Raw genomic sequence first — 22,476 nt, forward strand, 5'->3', positions numbered from 1 at the left:
CTCTGTTTTCAATTTTTATACTTTTATCATTTTTATGTTTTTGTCCGTAGAAAAAGTAATTTTATTGTTATAATGCTTGTAGTTGTTCGGATTTCTTGGATGGTTACAAATAAAGTCCCTACTCCTATTTAAACAAAGTCACCTCCTCAATCGAGGGTGGAGATTAATTCGATCTAAGAACTAGGAGTTGTTCTTTAGAAAATAATTTCTACAAAATATCTACAAGTGAAGGTTTTAGAAAGTAAGAATTTTTACCAAACTTATTTACACTTGAAGTTGGGACTAACTCTCTTGGGATAAATAAGTCTTGAACCTATTTTCTTGGACCAAACTTTTCTAATCCAAGGAAATTGGCAAAGGGTTGGGCCGATTTGACTCATAAGTCTTCAACATGTTGACCAACTCCTCCAAAGATGTGTCAGCATATGTTCATTTTGAAGTTAATTATGAACGCTTCATAAGTGTTCGTAGAGAGTAGTATTCAACTAGAACTGCGATGAAGAACGGCTAGTGTCCTCACCACACATGGCCTCAAGGTGAGTTCCTATGTCACCCACGCAAGGAAGCAACAACAGTCAACCCATCCGCAAAGAAAATCCTAGGCGTATGGAGCATGTAATTCTCTATACTCGAATCTAAAATTGAGTAACTAAGCCCACAAAAAAAAAAACTTTGAACGAAGGGATGAAGAAGATGGGATTTCTGCGTGAATTCCACCACCGCGAAGAGGGATCGATTTCACCAATAGTTGGGAGTGAATGTGGACGAGCGACGACGTGGACAAATTAAAAAAAAAAAGAGGGAAGTTACGAGAGTTACTGTTGAGTGAGAGATCTAACTCACAAACTTTGAGGGGATTCATTATTTAAAACGGGGTTTTGAGGTGCACGAAAAAATTATTAAAATCAAATGGCAGTTAGTTTATATTATAGTAATTACTATAAACTAACTGCCATTTGTATTGATGTTAATATATTATTACTCCACCAAAGAATTACATTGTTAAACTAGGAATGTTATATAAAATCAAATTTAATATCAGTATATCACATATTTAAATATCTTAATTCTTACTAATCTGCCCCTCTCCCTTTCTCTCGCTGCAAGGGTACTTTTGGTATTTAAAGAACAATATTGGGGAAAAACTCAAATCCCTGCCATTTTACACGATGGCTCAGCTTTACACCCGATAACTGAGCTCGACGGTGGCGACGCTCAGACGGCTGTCGCGTTCCGCCGCTTCTCCTCCATCCGATCGAGTTGCTGACACCTTCGCCGCCGGTATTTTTTTAATTTCTCACCCCCCACTCTCTCTCACGCGCACATTTTTTGATTTGGTCGCCATAACCGCTTCCACTTGCCACGTTGGAGTACCTCCGCCGCCGCTGCTGCTGCTGCTATAAGGTTTGCTTCTCTCTCCTCTCTTATTTCTTGTTACTTCAGTTTTAAACATCAGTAGGGTTTGACAATTTTCCTTGATCTGAATTTGAAGCTTCTGAATCATGATTTTGAGTTGAAGAATCTGAAATCAAGGACTGACTAATGCGTGTATATTGTCATTTTTTTTTTCAGTATTTATCTAAGATATTGCATTTTACCAATTTGAGTAGCTAAACTATTTTGATTAATACCATCATTTTACGGTTATAATTTCGTTGAACGAATTCAGAACATTTTTATGTTTTCCCTGATGTAGTTTTATCAACATCTTTTGCAGTTTAGTCAATGGAATCAAATGAGGAGCATAGTTTGATGATCGAAGAAAATGAATCAAAGTCAACTCTAATCGATCCGAAAAGACATCGGTTTCCTTGTTGCATTGTGTGGTCCCCACTTCCCGTGATATCCTGGTTTTTCCCCTGTATTGGCCACATCGGGATATGCAGGGAGGATGGAGTCATCTTGGATTTCGCTGGGCCGAACTTCGTCTGTGTTGATAATTTCACATTCGGTGCACCGACACGCTACATTCAACTAACCAAAGATCAGGTGAAATGACCAATATGGCCCTTAATAGTTTTGTTTTCCTCACATCATTTACATAAGGAACCATTCATTTTTGTGGATCCGTCAACTCTTTACTAATACGTCGATAACTTGCATAACTAGTGTTCTGTAAATTAGCTTCTTTATTGAATTTTTTTTGCTAATTTTATGTGGTCTAAACTTTATCATGGGGCTGCACTTCTTTCACTCCTCCGTTTATCATTGTGTGATCCGTAAACTAGCTTATTGATCCAATGTATTATGATTTTGGCTAATTATGTATTCTGGTTTTAATTACATCCCCTGGACATGCATTTCACTTTTCTCGACTCCTCTGCACATCACACACGTGTTAAATAAAATAGCCTGTTGATCCAATAGGCTCTGATTTGTGCTACATTATGTGGTTCCGATTATGTCATGTGGACCTGCAGTGCTACACTTTTTCGACTTATCTGCACATCACCCATCGGTTCTATAAAATAACTTTATATGGTCTAAGTTCTATCTCGGGGCTGCATAGGTTTTGACCAATGTGCGAAATACTTTGTGATTAGCTTATAAATCCAATATGCTATGATTTTGTCCTAATTTATTGTTCCTGCAATGTGCTTAGTGGTGGAGCTAGGATTGTTTTTTTTTTTTCTTTTCTTGGAGGGCAAATATACTCTAAATTTTTTTCTAGGTGGCCGACAATACTACTCTATTCGAAAAATAATTAAGTTCTATTTAATATACTAGGGATTGTGAGAAGTAGTGTGGGGCCATGGCCCCCGTGGCTCTATGCTGACTTCATGTACTCACTGTAATTTTTTGCTAATATTGCAGTGCTGTTCTTTTCTCGACTCATCTTCACATTTCCTTCAAGAAGAATCGATTCAAACTGGAGAAAGAAGAGAAGAAGTTGCGACGTGGGACGATGCACTTCGCAAAAGCACACAAGAGTACCAACACCAGTCGTACAACATCTTAACCTGCAACTGCCATTCATTTGTGGCCAATTGTTTGAACAGGTTGAAGTTTCGTGCTGGAGATTGGAACGTGGTAAGTTTGGCTGTTCTTATTTTCATCAAGGGTAAGTTTGTCAGCAAAACAGCTGTCGTGAAAACGTATTTACCCTTTGTTGTGGTATTTACACTCGGGCTTCTCATTGGAGGAGAGGCATTTCTCACTTATTTGGCTCTCTTTATTTTTGTTCTTGTAGGGTGGTTTATTATTGGTAGTTACTGCTTCAGGAAGTTGATCTATGTGTAATAGCCTTAGTTTCATTTGCTTCTTGACTGGTTTGTTGAAATTTTCAACTATATGATTATGCATTTGATGAGGTCTTGTACTCTTGTTTGGCAATATTGATGGGATTGATAAGATTTTTTTTATTTTTATTTTTTAAGGATCAAATATTCAAATTGCTGAAATTATGGGTTGAACTGCACACATAATTAAGATAAGCCAGCAAGAGAAAAGAAAAAAAAAAACAAATAAGATTAAGAGGGAAAAGAAAGAAAGAAAAAAAAAAAAAACAATAGAAGTTGGTTAAATAGTAACAAGAGTTAAAAACTACAAAAAGTGCATGTAATCCGGATCATAGGCAGGAGACGCGCACGAGGGACAAAGGTGGTTGTGTTCGAGCCATGGAACAAGACAGTGGGAATGAAAAGTTTCTCCGCAGCAAGGGAGGCTCGTTTTTTGAACTCCAAACCACGGACGCTTGGAACATATCGAGCACACAAAATCCTCCTCGTCGTCGTCAACGTTGACTACTCTGATTCTGGGCAGTTGCCTAAGAAAACTCATAAGCCTAACAGGCCTGCACTGATTGAATCTAAAACAATCAAGTTCCCACAGATAAACCGGGACCAAGTGTTTTGACCTAATTGCCCTTCCCCTTGCAGCCTCAATCGTCTCACCCTCTTGTTGAATTGTGCAAACGTTGATCCCCACAACTACGGGAATTACCAGGTTGGTCAGTTGTGGATGTGCGGCCGCCTTCATTTGTCTTGCAAAACTAACGGCATCGCTATCTAGTGCAAGTATTTCTTCTTTTGTCATCCAGTAGTCGCCCAGCCTATAACAAATAAAAAAAGCCAAAGGCAGTGATTCTTTCTCGTCATTTGTAATGCATACCCCCAACTTCTCTGAGTCCAAAATCTCGTCATCGTCCTCGTCATCGTCCTCGTCTTCGTCATGTATCGTCGTCGTCTTCTTCTTCTTGAGGATGAAATTAGTTCTAATTTCAAAGATGAAATTACAAGTTCCAGCGTACAATCTGTATCCATGCTCCTCTGAACATAATCCATAGTCCAAATACAAGCGATGGTTATATTCGAATCCCACTCTACCCAAAAGATCAGCCATCTATTATAATTTATACCTACACGCACAAATAAACACATCCTAAATCAGAAACAAAGAAACAAAGAGAAACATGATTAATCCAAATCAGAACATATACATACATACATACATTCATACATATGACATATCCCACAAAATCATCGGACGATATTAAAATTAAAACATGATAAATCAGAACATATAATTACGACATATCCCAACGCAGAAACAAACACGATAAATATAAGATTTTAACAACGGATGGGGGAAAAAAACGGATTTTAACAAATTGTTTTGAACATAATAAATCAGAACAATTATACCTATTCACATATCTAACAGCAAATCAAAAAGAAAAACATAATAAATCGGAACATGTTCATACCTTGATGACGGCGAGGATAACTGGAAAAAACGATTGATTGTATGTTTTTCACAAAGGATATATGTGTATATATAGAGAGTCGGCAGAACACAACACAAAACCGACTTGTAATATAATTTGGTTTCCTAGTCAGACTTTATTTTGGGTTCCCTTACAATTGGGTTTTCGTGTAACATGGAAACAACAAAAGTAGATTAGATGAGGGTATTTTGGGTAATTTTGCCTAAGTTCAAAAGGAGTTCCGTACAAACACCTCCTAAGTAGGGGTTGTCTAGGGACCCCTACTTACATTTGTTTTCGAATTTTATTACATTTTTAATATTATTTTATCTCCAGCATATTTTTTGTAATCTTAAATATAAAAGAAAGAAACGGGCAACCCTAGAAAAACTCTAATGTCATATTTGTAATTAATTAAATCTTCTAATTATTAAAATCTTTTTTTCGGTTTTTGTAACTTTCGCTCCTAATTTTCAGCCCTAAAATCTCTAATGCACAACTAATTAAATCTTCTAAATATTAAAATCTCTTTTTTTTTTTTTTTTGTAATTGTTTTTATTTTTTTTCTAGCATATTTTTTGTATTAAGCATATATTTTTTTTTAATTTTTATTTGTTTTCGAATTTTATCACATTTTTAATATTATTTTATCTCCAGCATATTTTTTGTAATTTTTTATTTATTTTCCATCTCAATCTTTTTTGTTGGATTCCCAAAAACTTCCAACACTTTCAACTTCTCTCTCCCACTTCAACACGTTTATGTTTTCTCTTCATATTTATATCCGACCTCTCAACTTCTCAACCCATTCATATTTAGCTATTTTGCAAAGTGAAACCAAAAGATACGGTAAGGGTTCTCCCTATCACCTTTTTTTCACTCCCTCTGTACATTTTATTTGCATCTGTATTTTTCTCATGTGTTTGTATTGCACCCTTTCATCTTTTTTATCAATTCGTGGACTTTGGTAATCAAGTCACGTTCCGGAAGGTCGATATCAAAAGACTTAATACCCAATTCAGCACACGATTTCCTTTTCATAATGCTTCAATCGGTGGATTCACAAATAATAAATGAAACAGGGTGAGAAGCTTCGTAAAATTAAGAATTTTAAGCTGCAGGCTGTCGGATGTGAAGATAGATAAAGATTGTGGCTATAATGCAATTTTCGGAAGTTTCTCAGTCAAGTAGGAGTTTTTTTTCAATAATTACAGATTGACCCCGTTGTGTCATCTCAAAACTTTTTTGTGTTTCATAATAGTTTCTATCGTTGGACTTGCAATCATGGCATTTTTGTTCCTGCAATCATTGGTTTTATGTGCTTCCGTGAAACTCTTATCTTCTTAGTGTAGTCACATTTTCCACGTCTTATTTTACCATGTGTGTATCGTTTCAGTTCTAAGCGTTGATGCAATCGATATGTCGGGGAAGCATGAAGTTGATCTTGACACAAATATATGGAAGGTTAGGAGAAGGGCTTAGTTATGATGCAAGATGCAGAGATAGCCTTTTCCGATGATATGTTGTCAATAAAATTTGCTTATTTTTTATTTTTTGTTTTGTGTAGTAAGTAGACTTTGTTTACTATGTTCCACTGATGAATTATTAATGAATGATTGTAATAAAAAATTTCATCATACGAATACATCAAATGCTTGTGTATATACTTACAACATCAAAACATGCAATTTGTTGTCCCGTGGATCGCACGGGTACAATTACTAGTTGTATATAAAATAAAGAAACGTTTGACAACCCTAAAAAACCCTAATGGTGTTTCTGTAATTATTTATTTTTAATATATTTTTTCTGTACTAATTTTCAATAATTATCAATCTCCTATTTTTTCATCAATATATCTCAAATCTTAATAGATAAAGATAGAAATTCAAAATTTGTTAAATCTAAACCTATTTATTTGGATTATAAATTTTAATATGTAAAATTTTAAAAATACTAATGCTATATAAAATATGAGTAATACTACATTATTAAATTTTACTATGTTAATGTACTATATTTTCTTATGATGTCTTAAATTAATTTTTTTTTTCACTTTTGAAATAATATCCCATGCATCGCACGGGGAAAACATGCTAGTATATATTAATAACATAATTGAAACCACATAAATTAGACAGAATAGTACATAGGATTGATAAACGAAGGAGTGAAAGAAGTGCAGCCCCATGATAAAGTTTAGACCACATAAAATTTGCAAAAAAAAAAAAAAAAAATCAATAAAGAAGCTAATTTACAGAACACTAGTTTATGCAAGTTATTGACGTATTAGGAATTGTATATGATGGTGCTTTTACGAGGAAAACAAAACTATTAAGGGTCATATTAGTCAATTCACCTGATCTTTGCTTAGTCGAACGTAGCGTGTCGGTACGGTGCACCGAATGTGAAGTTATCAACGCAAACGAAGTTCGGCCCAGCAAAATCCAAGATGACTCCATCCTCCCTGCATATCCCGATGTGGCCAATACAGGGGAAAAACCATGATATGATAGCACGGGTAGTGGGGTCCACACAATGCAGCAAGGAAACCGATGTCTTTTCGGATCGATTACAGTTGACTTTGATTCATGTTCTTCGATCGTCAAACTATGATCCTCATTTGATTCCATTGACTAAACTGCGAAAAAATGTTGATAAGTATATCAGGGAAAACTGTAAATTGATGGTACTTAGCAAATAGTTTAGCTACTCAAATTGGTGAATCTCTAGCCCTGGTAAAGTGCAAAATATAGTACTATTGTAAACGAAACGAAATAATAATAATAATAATAATAATAATAATAATAATAATAATAATAATAATAATAATAATAATAATAATAATAATAATAATAATAATGGTCAAACAATAAACTTTTAAGGAACACAGCCATCAAAATCTGTCGAAGATTATTGTCTTTATTTATGACTTGATAAATAGATGATATGATTGTTTACTAGCCAGCGAGAGAACAGAAAAAATAAAAACTACAAAAAGTGCATGTAATCGGGATCATAGGCAGGAGACGCGCACGAGGGACAGAGGTGGTTGTGTTCGAGCCATGGAACAAGACAGTGGGAATGAAAAGTTTCTCCGCAGCAAGGAAGGCTCGTTTTCTGAACTCCAAACCACGGACGCTTGGAACATATCGAGCAGACAAAATCCTCCTCGTCGTCGTCAACGTTGACTACTCTGATTCTGGGCAGTTGCCTAAGAAAACTCATAAGCCTAACAGGCCTGCACTGATTGAATCTAAAACAGTCAAGTTCCCACAGATAAACCGGGACCAAGTGTTTTGACCTAATTGCCCTTCCCCTTGCAGCCTCAATCGTCTCACCCTCTTGTTGAACTGTGCAAACGTTAATCCCCACAACTACGGGAATTACCAGCTGGTTGGTCAGTTGTGGATGTGCCGCCGCCTTCATCTGTCTTGCAAAACTAACGGCATCGCTATCTAGTGCAAGTATTTCTTCTTTTGTCATCCAGTAGTCCCCCAGCCTGTAACAAATGAAAAAAGCCAAAGGCAATGATTCTTTCTCGTCATTTGTAATGCATACCCCCAACTTCTCTGAGTCCAAAATCTCGTCATCGTCATCGTCCTCGTCTGAGTCCAAAATCTCGTCCTCGTCTTCGCCATGTATTTGTGGTGGTCTAATTATCGTCGTCTTCTTCTTCTTGAGGATGAAATTAGTTCTAATTTCAAAGATGAAATTACAACTTCCAGCGTCCAATCTGTATCCATGCTCATCTGAACATAATCCATAGTCCAAATACAAGTGATGGTTATATTCGAATCCAACTCTACCCAAAAGATCAGCCATCTATTATAATTTATACCTACACGCACAAACAAACACATCCTAAGTCAGAAACAAAGAAAAACATGATTAATCCAACAAATCTGATAAATCAGAACATATACATACATACATACATACATACATATGACATATCCCACAACACAAATCGGACGATATTAAAATTAAAACATGATAAATCAGAACATATAATATAATTACGACATATCCCAACGCAGAAACAAACATGATAAATATAATAAATCATTAATTACCTTGATTAAATCGGGTTGAAGTTATCGATCAGATCCGGGATAATTGGAAAAAACGATTGATTGTATTTTTTTCACAAAGTATATATGTGTATATATAGAGAGTCGGCAGAACAAAACACAAAACCGACTTGTAATATAATTTTGTTTCCTAGTCAGACTTTATTTTGGGCTCCCTTACAATTGGGTTTTGGTGTAACATGGAAACAACTAGGGCTGGCTTTGGTAGGGCAACCGTACCAAATCCGTTGAATCATTACCACTATCGAACTTTCGGTATTATAAAATTTATTACCATTCCCCTGCCAAAAAGTTCGATATACCAAAAGTTTGGTACGGCAGGGTATGGTAATGATAATTACCAATTATGATATCTACTATTTAAATCTAAATTGAATATCATTTTTTCAAGGGTCCATTTGATATACACCCTTAATATGAAAAATATATAGGGATAGGTCCACCCCTAAAATTCTTTCTTTGAGATAACCCCCTGGAGAGGCAAAAGTACTATTGTGCCCTTATATCTAATTTTTGTTCAACTGTATTCAGCATTTTTGCTAACTGCATTCAGCATTATGGTCAATTGCAATTAGCATTCAGACCTGCATTTATCACATTCTCAGATTTTTTTAATAAAAAATTATAAATGTTTATTTTATTATTATTTTTATATATACCTCTGTTGTATTTTTTATTTTTTTATTTTTTTATTTTTTTTTTATTTTTTTAATTTTGTAAAATTGCTTAATTTTTTGTAATTTTTAATTTTAATATTTTTTTAAAAATTTTTAATTTTAATATTTTTTTAAAAATTTTAAATTTTTAAATTTTTAATTTTTAATTTTGTTTCAATTTTTTGATAAATTTACTGTATTGAAATTGAGTAGACATGACTCTTGTATATATTACATATGATTATATAAAAAAAACTTCATCTACACCAAAAGTAAAAATTCACAATTTAATCTTGATATTATAAATCAATTAATACCCAACAAAAAATTGGAAAAACACAATCATCAACATCACTGTACATCAGAAAAAACACATAACTTATATAGCTTATATATAACAATATATTACTACGAGTTACTACACGTGACTATATATGACTACACATGACTATATATGACTACATGTATATGACTACACGTGACTATATATGACTACACATGACTATATATGACTACACATGACTATATATGACTACATGTATATGACTACACGTGACTATATATGACTACACATGACTATATATGACTACATGTATATGACTACACGTGACTATATATGACTACATGTATATGACTATACGTGACTATATATGACTACATGTATATGACTACACGTGACTATATATGACTACTATGTGACTATATATGACTACATGTATATGACCACATGTGACTTATAGTCAGATATAGTGTAGTTTGTATTTATAGCTTCAAATCCTACTTTTCAACACAACAACAATTTCAATCTATCGATTGCAAAAGAACTGCACCATGTCCTCTCGGCAAAAACTTATTGCATAGAAGTTGTTCGAACACCAAGACCTGTGACAAAAAAATCAAGTTCACCTTAAAAATTGAAGTTATAAATCAACTCATAACAACAAAATACGGATTGAAAATACACAATCACATGCACATGTTACTACATATATTCCATTTTAGAGGGATGGGGCAATTTGTTCCAAGCACTCCATCTTAAATTAACTCCTACAACGAAGGCAATATTTACGATGATAAACCATAAGAACTATGAGAACGAACCATTGAATTTCTTTAAACTCTCAGTTTCAAGTCTTCTGTAATCAGTTTCACCAGAAAATTAACTTACAATCCAGTGTCTATATATCCAGCAATTTTCGGCAGTTCCAAATTCATGTGTCTAGGTTTTGTATGCACCAAATTCATGAAAAATCAATCAGTATCACATAATCGATTCGTAACTATATTAGATTTCGCTTACTGTGCAATCCATACATAATTACAAATAATAACAAAATTCTTGTTAATATATATTCCATTAAATATACACAAAAAAGTCAAAATCATCTTCCTACAGTATGAATGTCAATTGTTTAATGAGTTCCCATCCACCGACCAAAAGTCCCTGAAATCAAATACAAGCATCGAACATGAATCTATTCCGTCCGCAATAATATGAAGAGAAAACTGTAATCAACTATAGATACAGTTCTAGAGAAAAAAAAAAAGTAAAAGGCCGAACACTTACGTTCTTAACAGATTCTTCAGGGGCGTTGTTTTTGAAACAATAAATTGTGGAAGGTCTTTTCGTGCTTGCAACATGAAGCTTCGAAGAAGCAGGAATTAGCGGCAAAAAATGGCGGTCCTGTAAAATTCTCGTGTTCGTAGCGGGACCCAAGTACTCTTGCAAGACCTGCAATCGCAATTGATAATAAATTCTGAGGGTACACAACTTCTGGTTTAAACACACACACACACGCGCACACACACACACACACACATTCGTGGCTGAGATTTGTAAACAAATTAAAATTAACAAGTCGACCTACTGTGTGTCGGATCTGCTGTAAAAAGACAGCGATTTTCCAGATCCGTTGTCGGCGGCGCTAGATGGAGGGGGAGCGACCGCTTGAACGGTGGAGGTGGAGCGAGGATGGGCGGTGGAAGAATGGTTAGAGTGAGAAAGGAACCGAGCAGCACGGTGGCGGAGCAGCGGCGGTTTTGCGCCGGTGGCAGAGCAGCGGAGCAGGTGGGAGGTGAAAGAGGGAAGAGACGGTAGGAGGAGGGAGGATAGAACGAGAGTTGAGAGAGAGGGGGTTAGGGTTTTAAATTGAAATTAAAAGGGCAAAATGGGTATTTCAATTTGTCCAGGGGGGTCTGTCAAATTAAGATTAGAAATTGGGTTTTTGACTAGATAAGAAAAATTTATAGGACCTATGCTTATATATTTTCAAAACTAGGGGTGTATCCCAAATTTCCCCTTTTTTCAAAGCAATTCAAGGTATACATGTTTAAAATGTACAAAATTAGTTTTTCTAAATATAAGTATTCTAAATATATGTTTTTAATTTACCCAATATAAAATATTTCTTAGATAAAATTATAACATAAATTTTTTTAACATCAATTATATCATTATTAATGAAAGCAACTTAAAATAGTTTTGACATATCTAAAGAGTATAATTAATTTTAACTAATAGTAGTTAATTAGGATACTATATTAATTTTTTATATATGATAAATGAATTATTAAAATAAAATTTTATTTATTAATAATATTTCGGTATGATAGGGCAATATACCATTTTAATAATATTGAGTGTCGTTGCTCTACCAAAACGATAGGGTACAGTAATAATTCGGTAGAAATATTTCGGTAGATAATCGGTAGGGTTCGGTAGGGCAATTTGGTAAAAAAAAAAACCACCCCTAGAAACAACAAAAGTCAGAGAAACTTTGGTAATTACAAATAGATAGATGAGGGTATTTTGGATAATTTAGCCTAAGTTCAAAAGGAGTTTCGTACAAACACCCCCTAAGTATGGTCAATTTACAAAAAAAAAGCCCCTCTTGTTTGGATAATTACATCTACCCCTCAACTATAATTTTTTTTTACACCTCCACCCTTATAGTGTCAAGTTCAACATAATTATCTAGATTTCGTAGAATGTGCTCTAGTTTGTTCTCTTTTTATGTAGAAATACAGTTTTTTTTTTTTTTTTGATCAATAGAAATACAGTTTCTGATGCACCACAATCTGATATATACAAGTCAAAAAACACTTATTATGATCATCTTACTTCAAAATGTATAGTTCGAGTGGGATAAAACGGGTATAAAAGTGATAGTATTCCATATAATCTCGAAGATTCCACTAAATTTGAGGAGTTGAGGGGTGGTTGTAATTATCAAATCAAGAGGAATGTTTTCGTAATTTGACCATACCTCAGGGAGGGGTGTTTGTAATTTACCCTTTACCTAAAATAAAGCAATAGACGATCCATTTCCCTCAAGGGCAGTTTTGACATTTAATAAATGAAAAAAAAAACGAAAAGAGAGAGAAAAAAGAAATCCCTGCGATTCTACATTCGATTACTGAAGGTCGACGGTGGCGACGCTCAGGCAGCTGCCGTGGCTCGCCGCGCCTTCTCTCTCCGACCGAGTCGCCGGCACCTTTAACTCCGGTCTGCTTTTGATTAATTCACTCCTCCAATTCACATCCCTAAATACTCTCTGAGATGGAGAGTTCAATGATTTCAAAAGGACGATACAAATACGTACATGATGTGAAGATGGGCCCACCGGAAGCCATTGATATTCACCATATCATCTTCGAAAGCAGAGGTGCTGTGTATCTCGCATTCTTCCGATATGCTCTTCTATTTGCCATTGTAGCTCTCTTATTATTTCAGGTATACTTTCTGATGAAAAAATCTGGATTTTTTTGTAGTTTGACATTTGATTAATTGTTTATTAGTGTTCATAGTTTAGATTTAAAGAAGCTGTAAGCCATTTCGGAATGTAATTCCGGTAACTTGGTTTTTTTTTTTCTTTTTTTTTGTACTATCTCATAATAGTATATCGCCCTAATTTCTACCACTCTGGTTGATTTCGACATAATTTCGAAACTGGAAAATTTCGAAACAAATGAATTAATATTGAAGTTCACCTTGCATCTTGGAAAATCTCTGTGTACAGACGCGTTTTGTCGACATTTTATTGTCGAAGTATTATCCTAAAGGGAATATGTTATGTGATATATTTGAGTTTTTATTTACGCAGTCGTTTATATAGCTTTATGTTTAGGTCATTAACATTTTCCGTATATGATTCAGAACACGATGAGTTTCCCCCAACTATTGACGCCAGACAATCCAGTTTCTATTGTTCTTTGGAGCTTTACCTTTGCTAGTTTACTCGTAAGACAGTTGCTAAGAAAGCAAGTTGAGAAAGGTGAGCAGCTGTGAAACAACGGACTTTGTGTCCCAAGATAATGTGAATCATGTGCTCGATTAGGTGAATAAGTTCTTTGATCCCTTTGTAAAATCTTGAGTTTCGAAAGTTGGATGCTTTTCCTCTCGTGCTCTTCGGTATAATTTAAAATGTAGATTAGTATTATTATGATCTTTTCACTGAACCGGTAATGGTGGGGTATAAACGTAGATAGTTTCTTTTGGGGAAGACACGGATTTCCATTCTTTTGGCCTCATTGTACTTCGTTTCTGTGTAACAGGGACTGTCATAATTTTGCCAGCTTTTGGGATTCAACTCGAGACTAGTTATAGAAGGTATTCCTTTAAAAAAACGCTTCTTACTTTTCTGTAACGAGCTTTTTTTGTTGCTCCATCATTTGAGGTTTTCTGTATTTCTACATGGTGACAAAAATAGTGAGGATTTTTAATTGGTTTCGCCAATAATGGAGTGAATTTGCATTTTTGCCTAAGTCACATGTCTCTCTTTTTTTTTTTTTTTTTTTTTTTTTTTTGAACTTCTGTCGGAACTGGTATGGTCGTACAATTACTTAATTTTCTAGATTGATTGCAGTTAACGAACAATATAGTGCACAAATTGTGAATTGGTCTATTTTTATTTATTTATTTTTCTTAAGAGACTGTGATATCATCTAGTTGTTTTGGACCCAAAAAGTACTTATAATAAACCAACTAAATATCGTGAAGGAGTTCCTTTCTGGTTGTATGTATAACTTGTGATTATTTGATCTGTCTAAAACAGTGGGACAACAGTTCGTCGGTTTGTTCCAATGGGCAAGATCTTGAAACCTGTCCTTAACGAATGTCTGACTCCAGTTACCTGCTACTGGAGCCTGTCTCTAATTCTACGTGGAGAGGAAGAACTCTTGCTAGTGTTCAAGGTATATAATAAATATCTACATTGTTTGTTGACGCGGTGAAAACGATATTTCTTGTAGTCAAGTGCTTTTATTTTATTAACCTTGTAATTTCATTTAATTTCAATCTCTAGGAATTATATCCTCCTGTCACGATGCTAGTTCCCATTTGGAAGGCTGTGTGTGGTGCCATAAACGACGAAAAACGCACCCCGAAGCAGTAGAAGTGGAAATTATTATTTTTTTCGAGGTAATTTTGCGCATCTTGAATCTCGACTGTCTAAATTCTATCTATTGGAGATTGTTTAAGTTAATCGATAAGAATGAATGTGATGACAATTTATAGTTTTGGGGTGAATCCCACACTGTAAAGATTTTATGTCACCTAGATTGGTTGATCAAATTCGCGGGTTCGACTTTATTATATTCCTTCAAATTAAAAAAAATAAAAAAATTGATGACTCATTATCACTCTCTTGAACAATGGATTTGCAGTGTCGAGCTCGTGAATCTGATATTTTTTCGTTTCTTTTACAGGATTGAGCGAATTTAAGAGGATTGCCCACGAAAAGAAAAGAAAAAAACGGCAGATAGAATATAATAGATCCATAGTTTGAAGTTGAAGGTTACCTTTTATCGAGTTGAAATGTATAAATGGAACAGCAATTGCCAATTAGAACATCCTTTTCTTCTTCTTCACTCTTGCATTGAGATCTTTGTTTATAGGGTAAATTGCTACTGCCCCTGAGGTAAGATATATTTATGAAAAAAACCCTCATGTTTCTATAATTACATTCACCCCCTTCAGTTTGTAGGTTTCTTACAAATTGTAGTGGCTGGATGTAATTTCTCAAACATAAGAGTTTCTTTTGGAATTACCTTTATCTCAGGGAAGTAGTTGTAATTTACCCTTTGTTTACAATTAAATGGACTATTGAGGTATTTAGTTTCTAAGTTAAACAAAATTCTCCTAAAAATCCTATAAGAAATATTTAAGAATGCGTATCTTGTCGTTCCATCAATTTCAAAATAATTGTAAATTTACGTCGGTGATGAACATGTATTAAAAAACGATAAATATGCATGAATTTGTAGATAAACAATATATATATGTAGATAAACAATATATAATGTGAATCCAATATCATTCATATTTAAGAAAAATATATATCTAATCTCTATATCATTCATATTTAAGAAAAATATATATCTAATCTCTATTTAATACTTCAAAGTAATGACTGCGAAGGAAAAAATATATGTTACAGATATTTTATATATTGCTAAAATAACTCATCATAAACGATTGAGAACAACCGTGGTAAGGCTGTGGATTTTTTCTGAGCTTCATTCATATATTAGGTGGGCAGAGAATGACCTTTGTTAGGAGTTTAATCATGCACATGTGCATGAGCATGTTGTCACGTATTTGTTCTCTTAAATTTTTGTCCCTCACGATAGTCAAGTCAACATCTCTCAATTGTGTTGCGGAAGCTAAGAGATGGAAAATGAACAAAGAAACACTAGTAAACTTTGTAGAATGTTTGAAATTGCTTGTATTTTCTTGGATGGTTATAGATGAAGTCCCTACTTCTATTTATACTAAGTTACTTTCTCAATAAATGGTAGAGATCAATTCAATCTACGGGTTACGAGTTATTTTCCAGAATAATCTAAATAATTCGTACAAAATATGTACTAATAGAGGTTTCTAGATTGTCACTTCACCAATAGATGGTGGAGATCAATACAATCTACGGGTTACGAGTTATTTTCCAGAATAATCTAAATAATTCGTACAAAATATCTACTAGTAGAGGTTTCTAGATTGTGTAATACATTCAAAGAAACTACGTATATACAAACAAAAAAACTACGTACATTCAAAGAAACTACGTAACATTCAAAGAACTTTCAACTATTTAAACCACCACCGTGAGGATGCAACTACTCAGCCGCAAAGAAATCCTAACGCGGAAGGGAAATATAGTTCTCTCTACTCAGATCTAAAATCGAGGATCTAAGACCACAAAAATAAAAATTTGAACAAATGGATGATGAAAAATGAGATTTTCGCGTGGATTATGGCCGCAAAGAGAGATCGACTTCACCAGTAGTTGGGGGCGATGGCGACGAGCAATAACAATGTCAAAGAGAAAAAATGAGAAATTATGAGAGATACAGTAGACTAAGAGATTTCTAGGTAAACCGAATAGAAAGAGAGAATAAATAGGCAATTATATCAACTCACAATGAGACGTTTAATTATTTAAAAATGAAATTGTAAGAGCAACTCCAACAATGCCATGGAAATCTACTATTTACATATTTTGCACAATTTCAACCAAAAACCACATCTCCAACAACAAAATGCAAAAGCTTAGAGTATGTAAAAATGTAACTTTGGTTTCTCAAATTTGAGAAACCAAAGTTACATTTTTACATATTCTAAGCTTTTGCATTTTGTTGTTCAAAGTTAACTGTTAACAAATTGTGTAAATATTTAAAATAATTATACTAAATCCCATTCAACCACAAAATATGGTAGTTCAACTCCATGTATTTTTTTCAATTAATTAAATTATTCAAAGTTGAAATTATATTGACGAAAATATTTATATATAATACTTCTTTATTAATAATATTAAACTATTAGTTATTATTATTATTATTATTATTTGTAATATTTATTTTAAATGGTTTTTACAATATAGTTGTTGGAATATGGTCCTTGAAGTATAATTATTGAAATTAATTAAAAAATTAAAATTTTCAAAATAATAAAATATGATAATTGTGTAAAATATAAATAATATTGTTGGAGTGTGATGTTAAAAGTGTTGTTCTATAAGATTGAGCGATTTTTTACGAAAAGAAATGAAAAAAAAACAGCAGATAGAATATAATTGATCCATAGTTTGAAGTTGAAGGTTACCTTTTATCCAGTTGAAATGTATAAATGGAATATCAATTAGAACTTCCTTTTCTTCTTCTTCACTCTTGCATTGAGATCCTTGTTTATTGGGTAAATTACAACTGCCCCCTGAGGTAAGATATATTTATGAGAAAAACCCTAATGTTTCTATAATTACATTCACCCCCTTCAATTTGTAGATTACTTACATTAGCACCCTTTGTAGGGGTGGATGTAAGAAATTTACAAACTGTGGGGGTTGGATGTAATTTCTCAAACATAAGGGTTTTTTTTGAAATTACCTTTACCTCAGGGAGGTAGTTGTAATTTACCCCTTATTTACAATTAAATCGAATATTGAGGTATTTAGTTTCTAAGTTTAACAAAAAATCTGCTAAAAATCCTATAAAAAATATTTAGGAATGCGCATCTCGACGATTTACGTCGGTGATGAACATGTATTAAAAAATGATAAATATGCATGGATTTGTATATAAACAATGTGAATCCAATATCATTATATATATATATATATATATATATATATATATATATATATATATATATATATATATATATATATATATATATATATATATATATATATATAAAAGTCTCTATTTAATGTTTCTGAATAATGAATGCAAATTTAAGGGAAAAAATATGAATTAATGCATTATTAGAACTAGTTCTTCACCCGTGTGTTGCACGGATGTTAGTTTTAAAATGAGAAAAATAATAATATGTAAACGACTATCTCTTTATAATTAATTTGAAGTTGATATAATAATCCTTAATAATTAATATCGTTTATCCAGCACGTTTATCCGGCACATTATCAACGATAATTTCTATAAGATAATTATTAATGTGATTAATTATGTACTCATAAATTTGTAAAATAAAAATATAAGATGGTATCAACATAATGTTATGAAACCTATATGAATACTTATTAAGGGGAAATTAGCTAGACACCCCTTATTCTAAACTTATATAAGTGGAAATTCATTCTATTAGATGAATATAGGTGTAGGTCATTGATCAATTAAAATTAATGTAAATTATTTATGTATAGACATAGATACCCCCAATTAATATTTTTATATAATTAGTTAATTTTAAAAATTAAGGAAACAAATCCTACAAATCTCTCACTCTCTCTCCTCTCCACACGGTTACAAGTTACAACTCTCTCCCCTCACCCACACACCTCTCTCTCTCTCTCTTCTCTCATCCACCTTTCTCTCTCGCACCCTGATTTTATTTCTCTCTCTCAAGCCTCTAGCTAATGTGAAAAATTAATTCTTCATTTCTTTTAAAAAAAATCTTTAATTCTATTTTCATAATTATTTTATAGCAATCTTTAATTATTAACTTTCTTGAGACCATATGTGTTGGATTTTAATTGTTATTTCGTATGTTCTCGATAGTATTGCATTTTTTTTGTTTGCATTTTCTCATTAGTTTTACTTCAGGAAACAACATAATAAAAAATCGGACAGTAAAATAAATTGCAACATAAAATAGAAAACTGCAAACTGCAACTTATAACTGAAAATTGTATTATCAAACACCAAAAATAATTTGAAACAACAAATGAATGTGAATCATTAAACAATCATTTTTTTTTTTTTTGCTCTAGAGGACCTTTTACATGTTAGCAACATGAACAAAAAATGGATCATCTTTTATCTTTTTTGGACAAATACGAGTTGAAACGCTCTCGCGAGCATAAATATTTACCTAATGCAGCGGGAAAAGAATGTAACGAAAATCGCTCATATTCTTTCACACCATGAACTTTTTCACCATTGACATTGATTTCGTGGATGTCCGTATGTATTTAATATTCATTTTCCTCTCTTCGATGTTGTTGAACAACGGCTTTGTCTTTTTTTTTTTTTTTTCTGCAGTGGCTGTTGAACGTAAAATAAAAAGAGATAATGATTGAACGTTACAAAACAACAAATGTAATAATTGCAAATATTAACAACCACTAATTCCAAATTGCAATACAAACGGTTAAGGCAAACTGTAAACGAAAAAATAATAAAGAGTGAAGTATAAACTGTAAACAGTGAAGTATAAACTGTAAACTGTGAAGTATAAAATGCAAATACAAACAGTTAATTATGAAATGTGATAGCATGTAAAAATGCAACAAAAAAAAATAGCAAACAAATTTCCTACGAACAACTACATCGACAATTGTAGCAACAATTAAATCGACAATCCCTAGCAAAAAATAGCAAATAGCAAACCAAAATCATAGCAGCATATTTTTAGACTCCGGTCTTTCACCTATTTTCATTCTCGGACTACCTAAACCACAATTTTCATTATTTCGCCTTCGGTCTTTAGACTGATTAAAAAAAAAACCTCAATTTTCATTCTTCAAACTATCTAAACTTAATGGACTATCTAAAATACCCAAAATCTGCAGACTTCATACAAACGATACTCAAACTAGCAAAATTAAATCGATAAAACCACACACAAACAACAAATTAAAAATGTAAACTGCAAAACTAGACTTATGACATAGACAAGCTTTGAAAGTTATATCCGATTTTGGCGATTCGAAGTCATATTTAGTTTCGTTGGCAATGAAAAATAATGGTTTTCGAATGAGACCCGAAAAATTCAAAAAATATTATGTATTTTTTAGTTAATGGGTGCTTACCGAGACTTGTACGTGTTTGAACCGTCTTTAGATTTTTTTGATGTGTACACGGTGTATTCTCTGTGCGATTGTGCAAATACTGGGAGGAGTGGAAACCTCAAACACCAAACAATGCAAACATGAACCAATACTCCAAATTTGCAAATAGTCTCCAAGATTGCAAACAAATAACGAGCAAACACTTACCAGCAAACAACAAACGAAATTTAGGAGATTGTAAACGATCCGAAGGCCCTACTATGGCGTTCACGGTACAATTTTTTGCTAGGGTTCTTTATTTCTGAAGTCCGTTTTGTGGATGGGTTGGGTTGCTTTTGATATCTGTGAATAACTGCTATTCTTTTGGAATTTTGGAGATTTAAATGAAGGGTTGATTACGGATCTTTTGGAGTATATGGAGTGGAATTTAATTTCCATATAATGTTAGGGACATTTTTAGCACAATAAAAACAATATATTTAGTGATAATAGGAAATTATTAGTTGGACTTTTAGACATAAAATCTACTATAGGAGGACCTATAGCAAATTGCCCCATTTATTAATTGCTAAATTAATCATCATAATCGATATTCATGGTACAATTTAATAGTTAATTTCTTAAAATAAATTGTACCATTATCCTATTTTAACATGCATTATTATTAATGTGATATATTCTAAATGAATACATATATATTTTCATATATTCTCGAAGAAAAAAAGAAAACAAATCAGCATCCATACATAGTTGTCCACCTGGCATATATACGTCATATATTATATTTTTGTATATATATACGGAGCCAATGCATTATAAGCACAAAATTGAGTGTTATTCTTCTGTGCTAAGTTTAAGAGAGAGAAGTGAAGAAAAAATGGCGACGTCGGAATCAGAAGGACAAGTGATCGGTTGCCACACCATGGAATCCTGGAACGAGCAGCTTCAGAAGGGAAATGATAACAAGAAATTGGTATTTCTCTTCTCTTTTTTTTTTTTTTTAATTTTTTTTTCTATTTATTCAGTGAATTATTAAGCGTAATTTTTATTTTTATTTGGGATTTTTGAGGCGGATTTGATTATCTGTTGTTCATGAATGGGGAGATCTGTTGTATTTGGGATTTTTTAGGCTAATTTATTATTTTTTTCCCAGATCTGATTTTTTTAATAGCTTAAATCATTAATTTTCTTTTATCGGATGTAAATTACAATCTCTCTCTCTGTTTGTGATTTTGTTGTCGATTGAAAAAGCTTTTTTTTTTATTTATTTAAATAAAAAATTAAATCGTGAGATTTATTCAGGAGCATTATTTTTTTGAAATAATAATTTCTGCATGTTTTAAATTTAAATGGAAATAATCGATAAATCAGTGATGGAGATTAGGTTATGCAACAGCGATATTCGAATCATCTAACTTTTGTGATGAGTAATGATTTTTATATTTCACACAGTTTGCATGTATTCACGTACACTGTCATTGTTTAAAAAAAATAAAAAAAAAATTAAGAGGCCATGTATTTGAATCTGTGTTTAATGAAAGTAATTTCGTTTGCGCAAACTTAATCCAGCGATATATTCGACATCATAAACTATGCCATAAATGCTGAAATCTACCGATGAATGCAGATAGTTGTAGATTTCACCGCTTCGTGGTGTGGACCGTGTCGTTTTATCGCTCCGTTCTTCGCAGAGTTGGCCAAGAAATTGCCTAATGTGACTTTTCTTAAGGTCGACGTCGACGAATTAAAGGTAAACTTAATCAAGTGTAAAACACATTGAATCTTTTTTTTATAGCAATTCTATGAAAATATATACTTATGATGTAATGAGCATTTCTGTTTTAATTTTTGATTTTGTGAATTTGCAGTCGGTTGCTAGTGATTGGGCAGTCGAGGCAATGCCAACATTCATCTTCCTCAAAGAAGGAAAGATTTTGGACAGAGTTGTGGGAGCAAAGAAAGATGAGCTGCAGCAGATTATTGCCAAACACCAAAATACTGCTTCAGTTTCTGCTTAGATATTATTTTATTTTATTTTATTTTTAGTCGAAAAAACTTATTAAATATGATGCTATTTGATGGGCTAGTTAAATTAGACTGGAAGTTTTATTTCTTTTGCACATTTGAGTTGTGTTGAAAATTGTTTTCGAGATTGATGTCATTAGCAATTGAGTCGAGTAGTGAATTGAGCTCGACTAGCTTGATTTTAGAATTATTTTATCACTCTTTTTTTCTTCTAATCAACCTCGAGTTTATCTTCGTATCTTTTTGAC

At 32.9% G+C, this 22,476-nt stretch overlaps 4 protein-coding genes and 1 long non-coding RNA gene across 5 annotated transcripts; 3 read left to right on the top strand and 2 right to left on the bottom strand.

Annotated features, from left to right (window-relative positions):
- The first annotated feature begins 1,151 nt into the window (after window positions 1-1,151).
- On the top strand, window positions 1,152-3,310 carry RTH (RTE1-homolog). The gene is made up of 3 exons (XM_012989790.2): window positions 1,152-1,404; window positions 1,718-1,989; window positions 2,815-3,310. The coding sequence occupies exons 2-3, from the start codon at window positions 1,726-1,728 to the stop codon at window positions 3,238-3,240; spliced, it is 690 nt and encodes a 229-aa protein (XP_012845244.1). The 5' UTR covers window positions 1,152-1,404; window positions 1,718-1,725; the 3' UTR covers window positions 3,241-3,310.
- Window positions 3,311-3,446: 136 nt separating this feature from the next.
- Window positions 3,447-5,037, bottom strand: LOC148768930 (uncharacterized). The gene is made up of 2 exons (XR_016033315.1): window positions 4,706-5,037; window positions 3,447-4,357 (listed from the first exon to the last, which is right to left on the bottom strand). It is a non-coding gene; the product is annotated as an uncharacterized LOC148768930 (long non-coding RNA).
- Window positions 5,038-7,604: 2,567 nt separating this feature from the next.
- LOC105965257 (uncharacterized) lies at window positions 7,605-8,910 on the bottom strand. The gene is made up of 2 exons (XM_012989789.2): window positions 8,782-8,910; window positions 7,605-8,546 (listed from the first exon to the last, which is right to left on the bottom strand). Exon 2 carries the CDS (start codon window positions 8,528-8,530, stop codon window positions 7,697-7,699), a length of 834 nt encoding a protein of 277 aa, XP_012845243.2. The 5' UTR covers window positions 8,531-8,546; window positions 8,782-8,910; the 3' UTR covers window positions 7,605-7,696.
- Window positions 8,911-12,787: 3,877 nt separating this feature from the next.
- LOC105965038 (phosphatidylinositolglycan-like protein) lies at window positions 12,788-15,323 on the top strand. Its single transcript, XM_012989549.2, has 6 exons — window positions 12,788-13,188; window positions 13,612-13,729; window positions 14,010-14,064; window positions 14,510-14,648; window positions 14,759-14,874; window positions 15,162-15,323. Exons 1-5 carry the CDS (start codon window positions 13,015-13,017, stop codon window positions 14,846-14,848), a joined length of 576 nt encoding a protein of 191 aa, XP_012845003.1. The 5' UTR covers window positions 12,788-13,014; the 3' UTR covers window positions 14,849-14,874; window positions 15,162-15,323.
- Window positions 15,324-21,015: 5,692 nt separating this feature from the next.
- TRX1 (thioredoxin H-type 1) lies at window positions 21,016-22,466 on the top strand. Its single transcript, XM_012989796.2, has 3 exons — window positions 21,016-21,176; window positions 21,831-21,953; window positions 22,072-22,466. The coding sequence occupies exons 1-3, from the start codon at window positions 21,081-21,083 to the stop codon at window positions 22,219-22,221; spliced, it is 369 nt and encodes a 122-aa protein (XP_012845250.2). The 5' UTR covers window positions 21,016-21,080; the 3' UTR covers window positions 22,222-22,466.
- The last annotated feature ends 10 nt before the right edge of the window (window positions 22,467-22,476 follow it).

This window comes from Erythranthe guttata, chromosome 8 (assembly GCF_056151865.1).
Source record: "Erythranthe guttata isolate IM_541 chromosome 8, IM_541, whole genome shotgun sequence".
NCBI classification, from domain to species: Eukaryota; Viridiplantae; Streptophyta; class Magnoliopsida; order Lamiales; family Phrymaceae; genus Erythranthe; species Erythranthe guttata.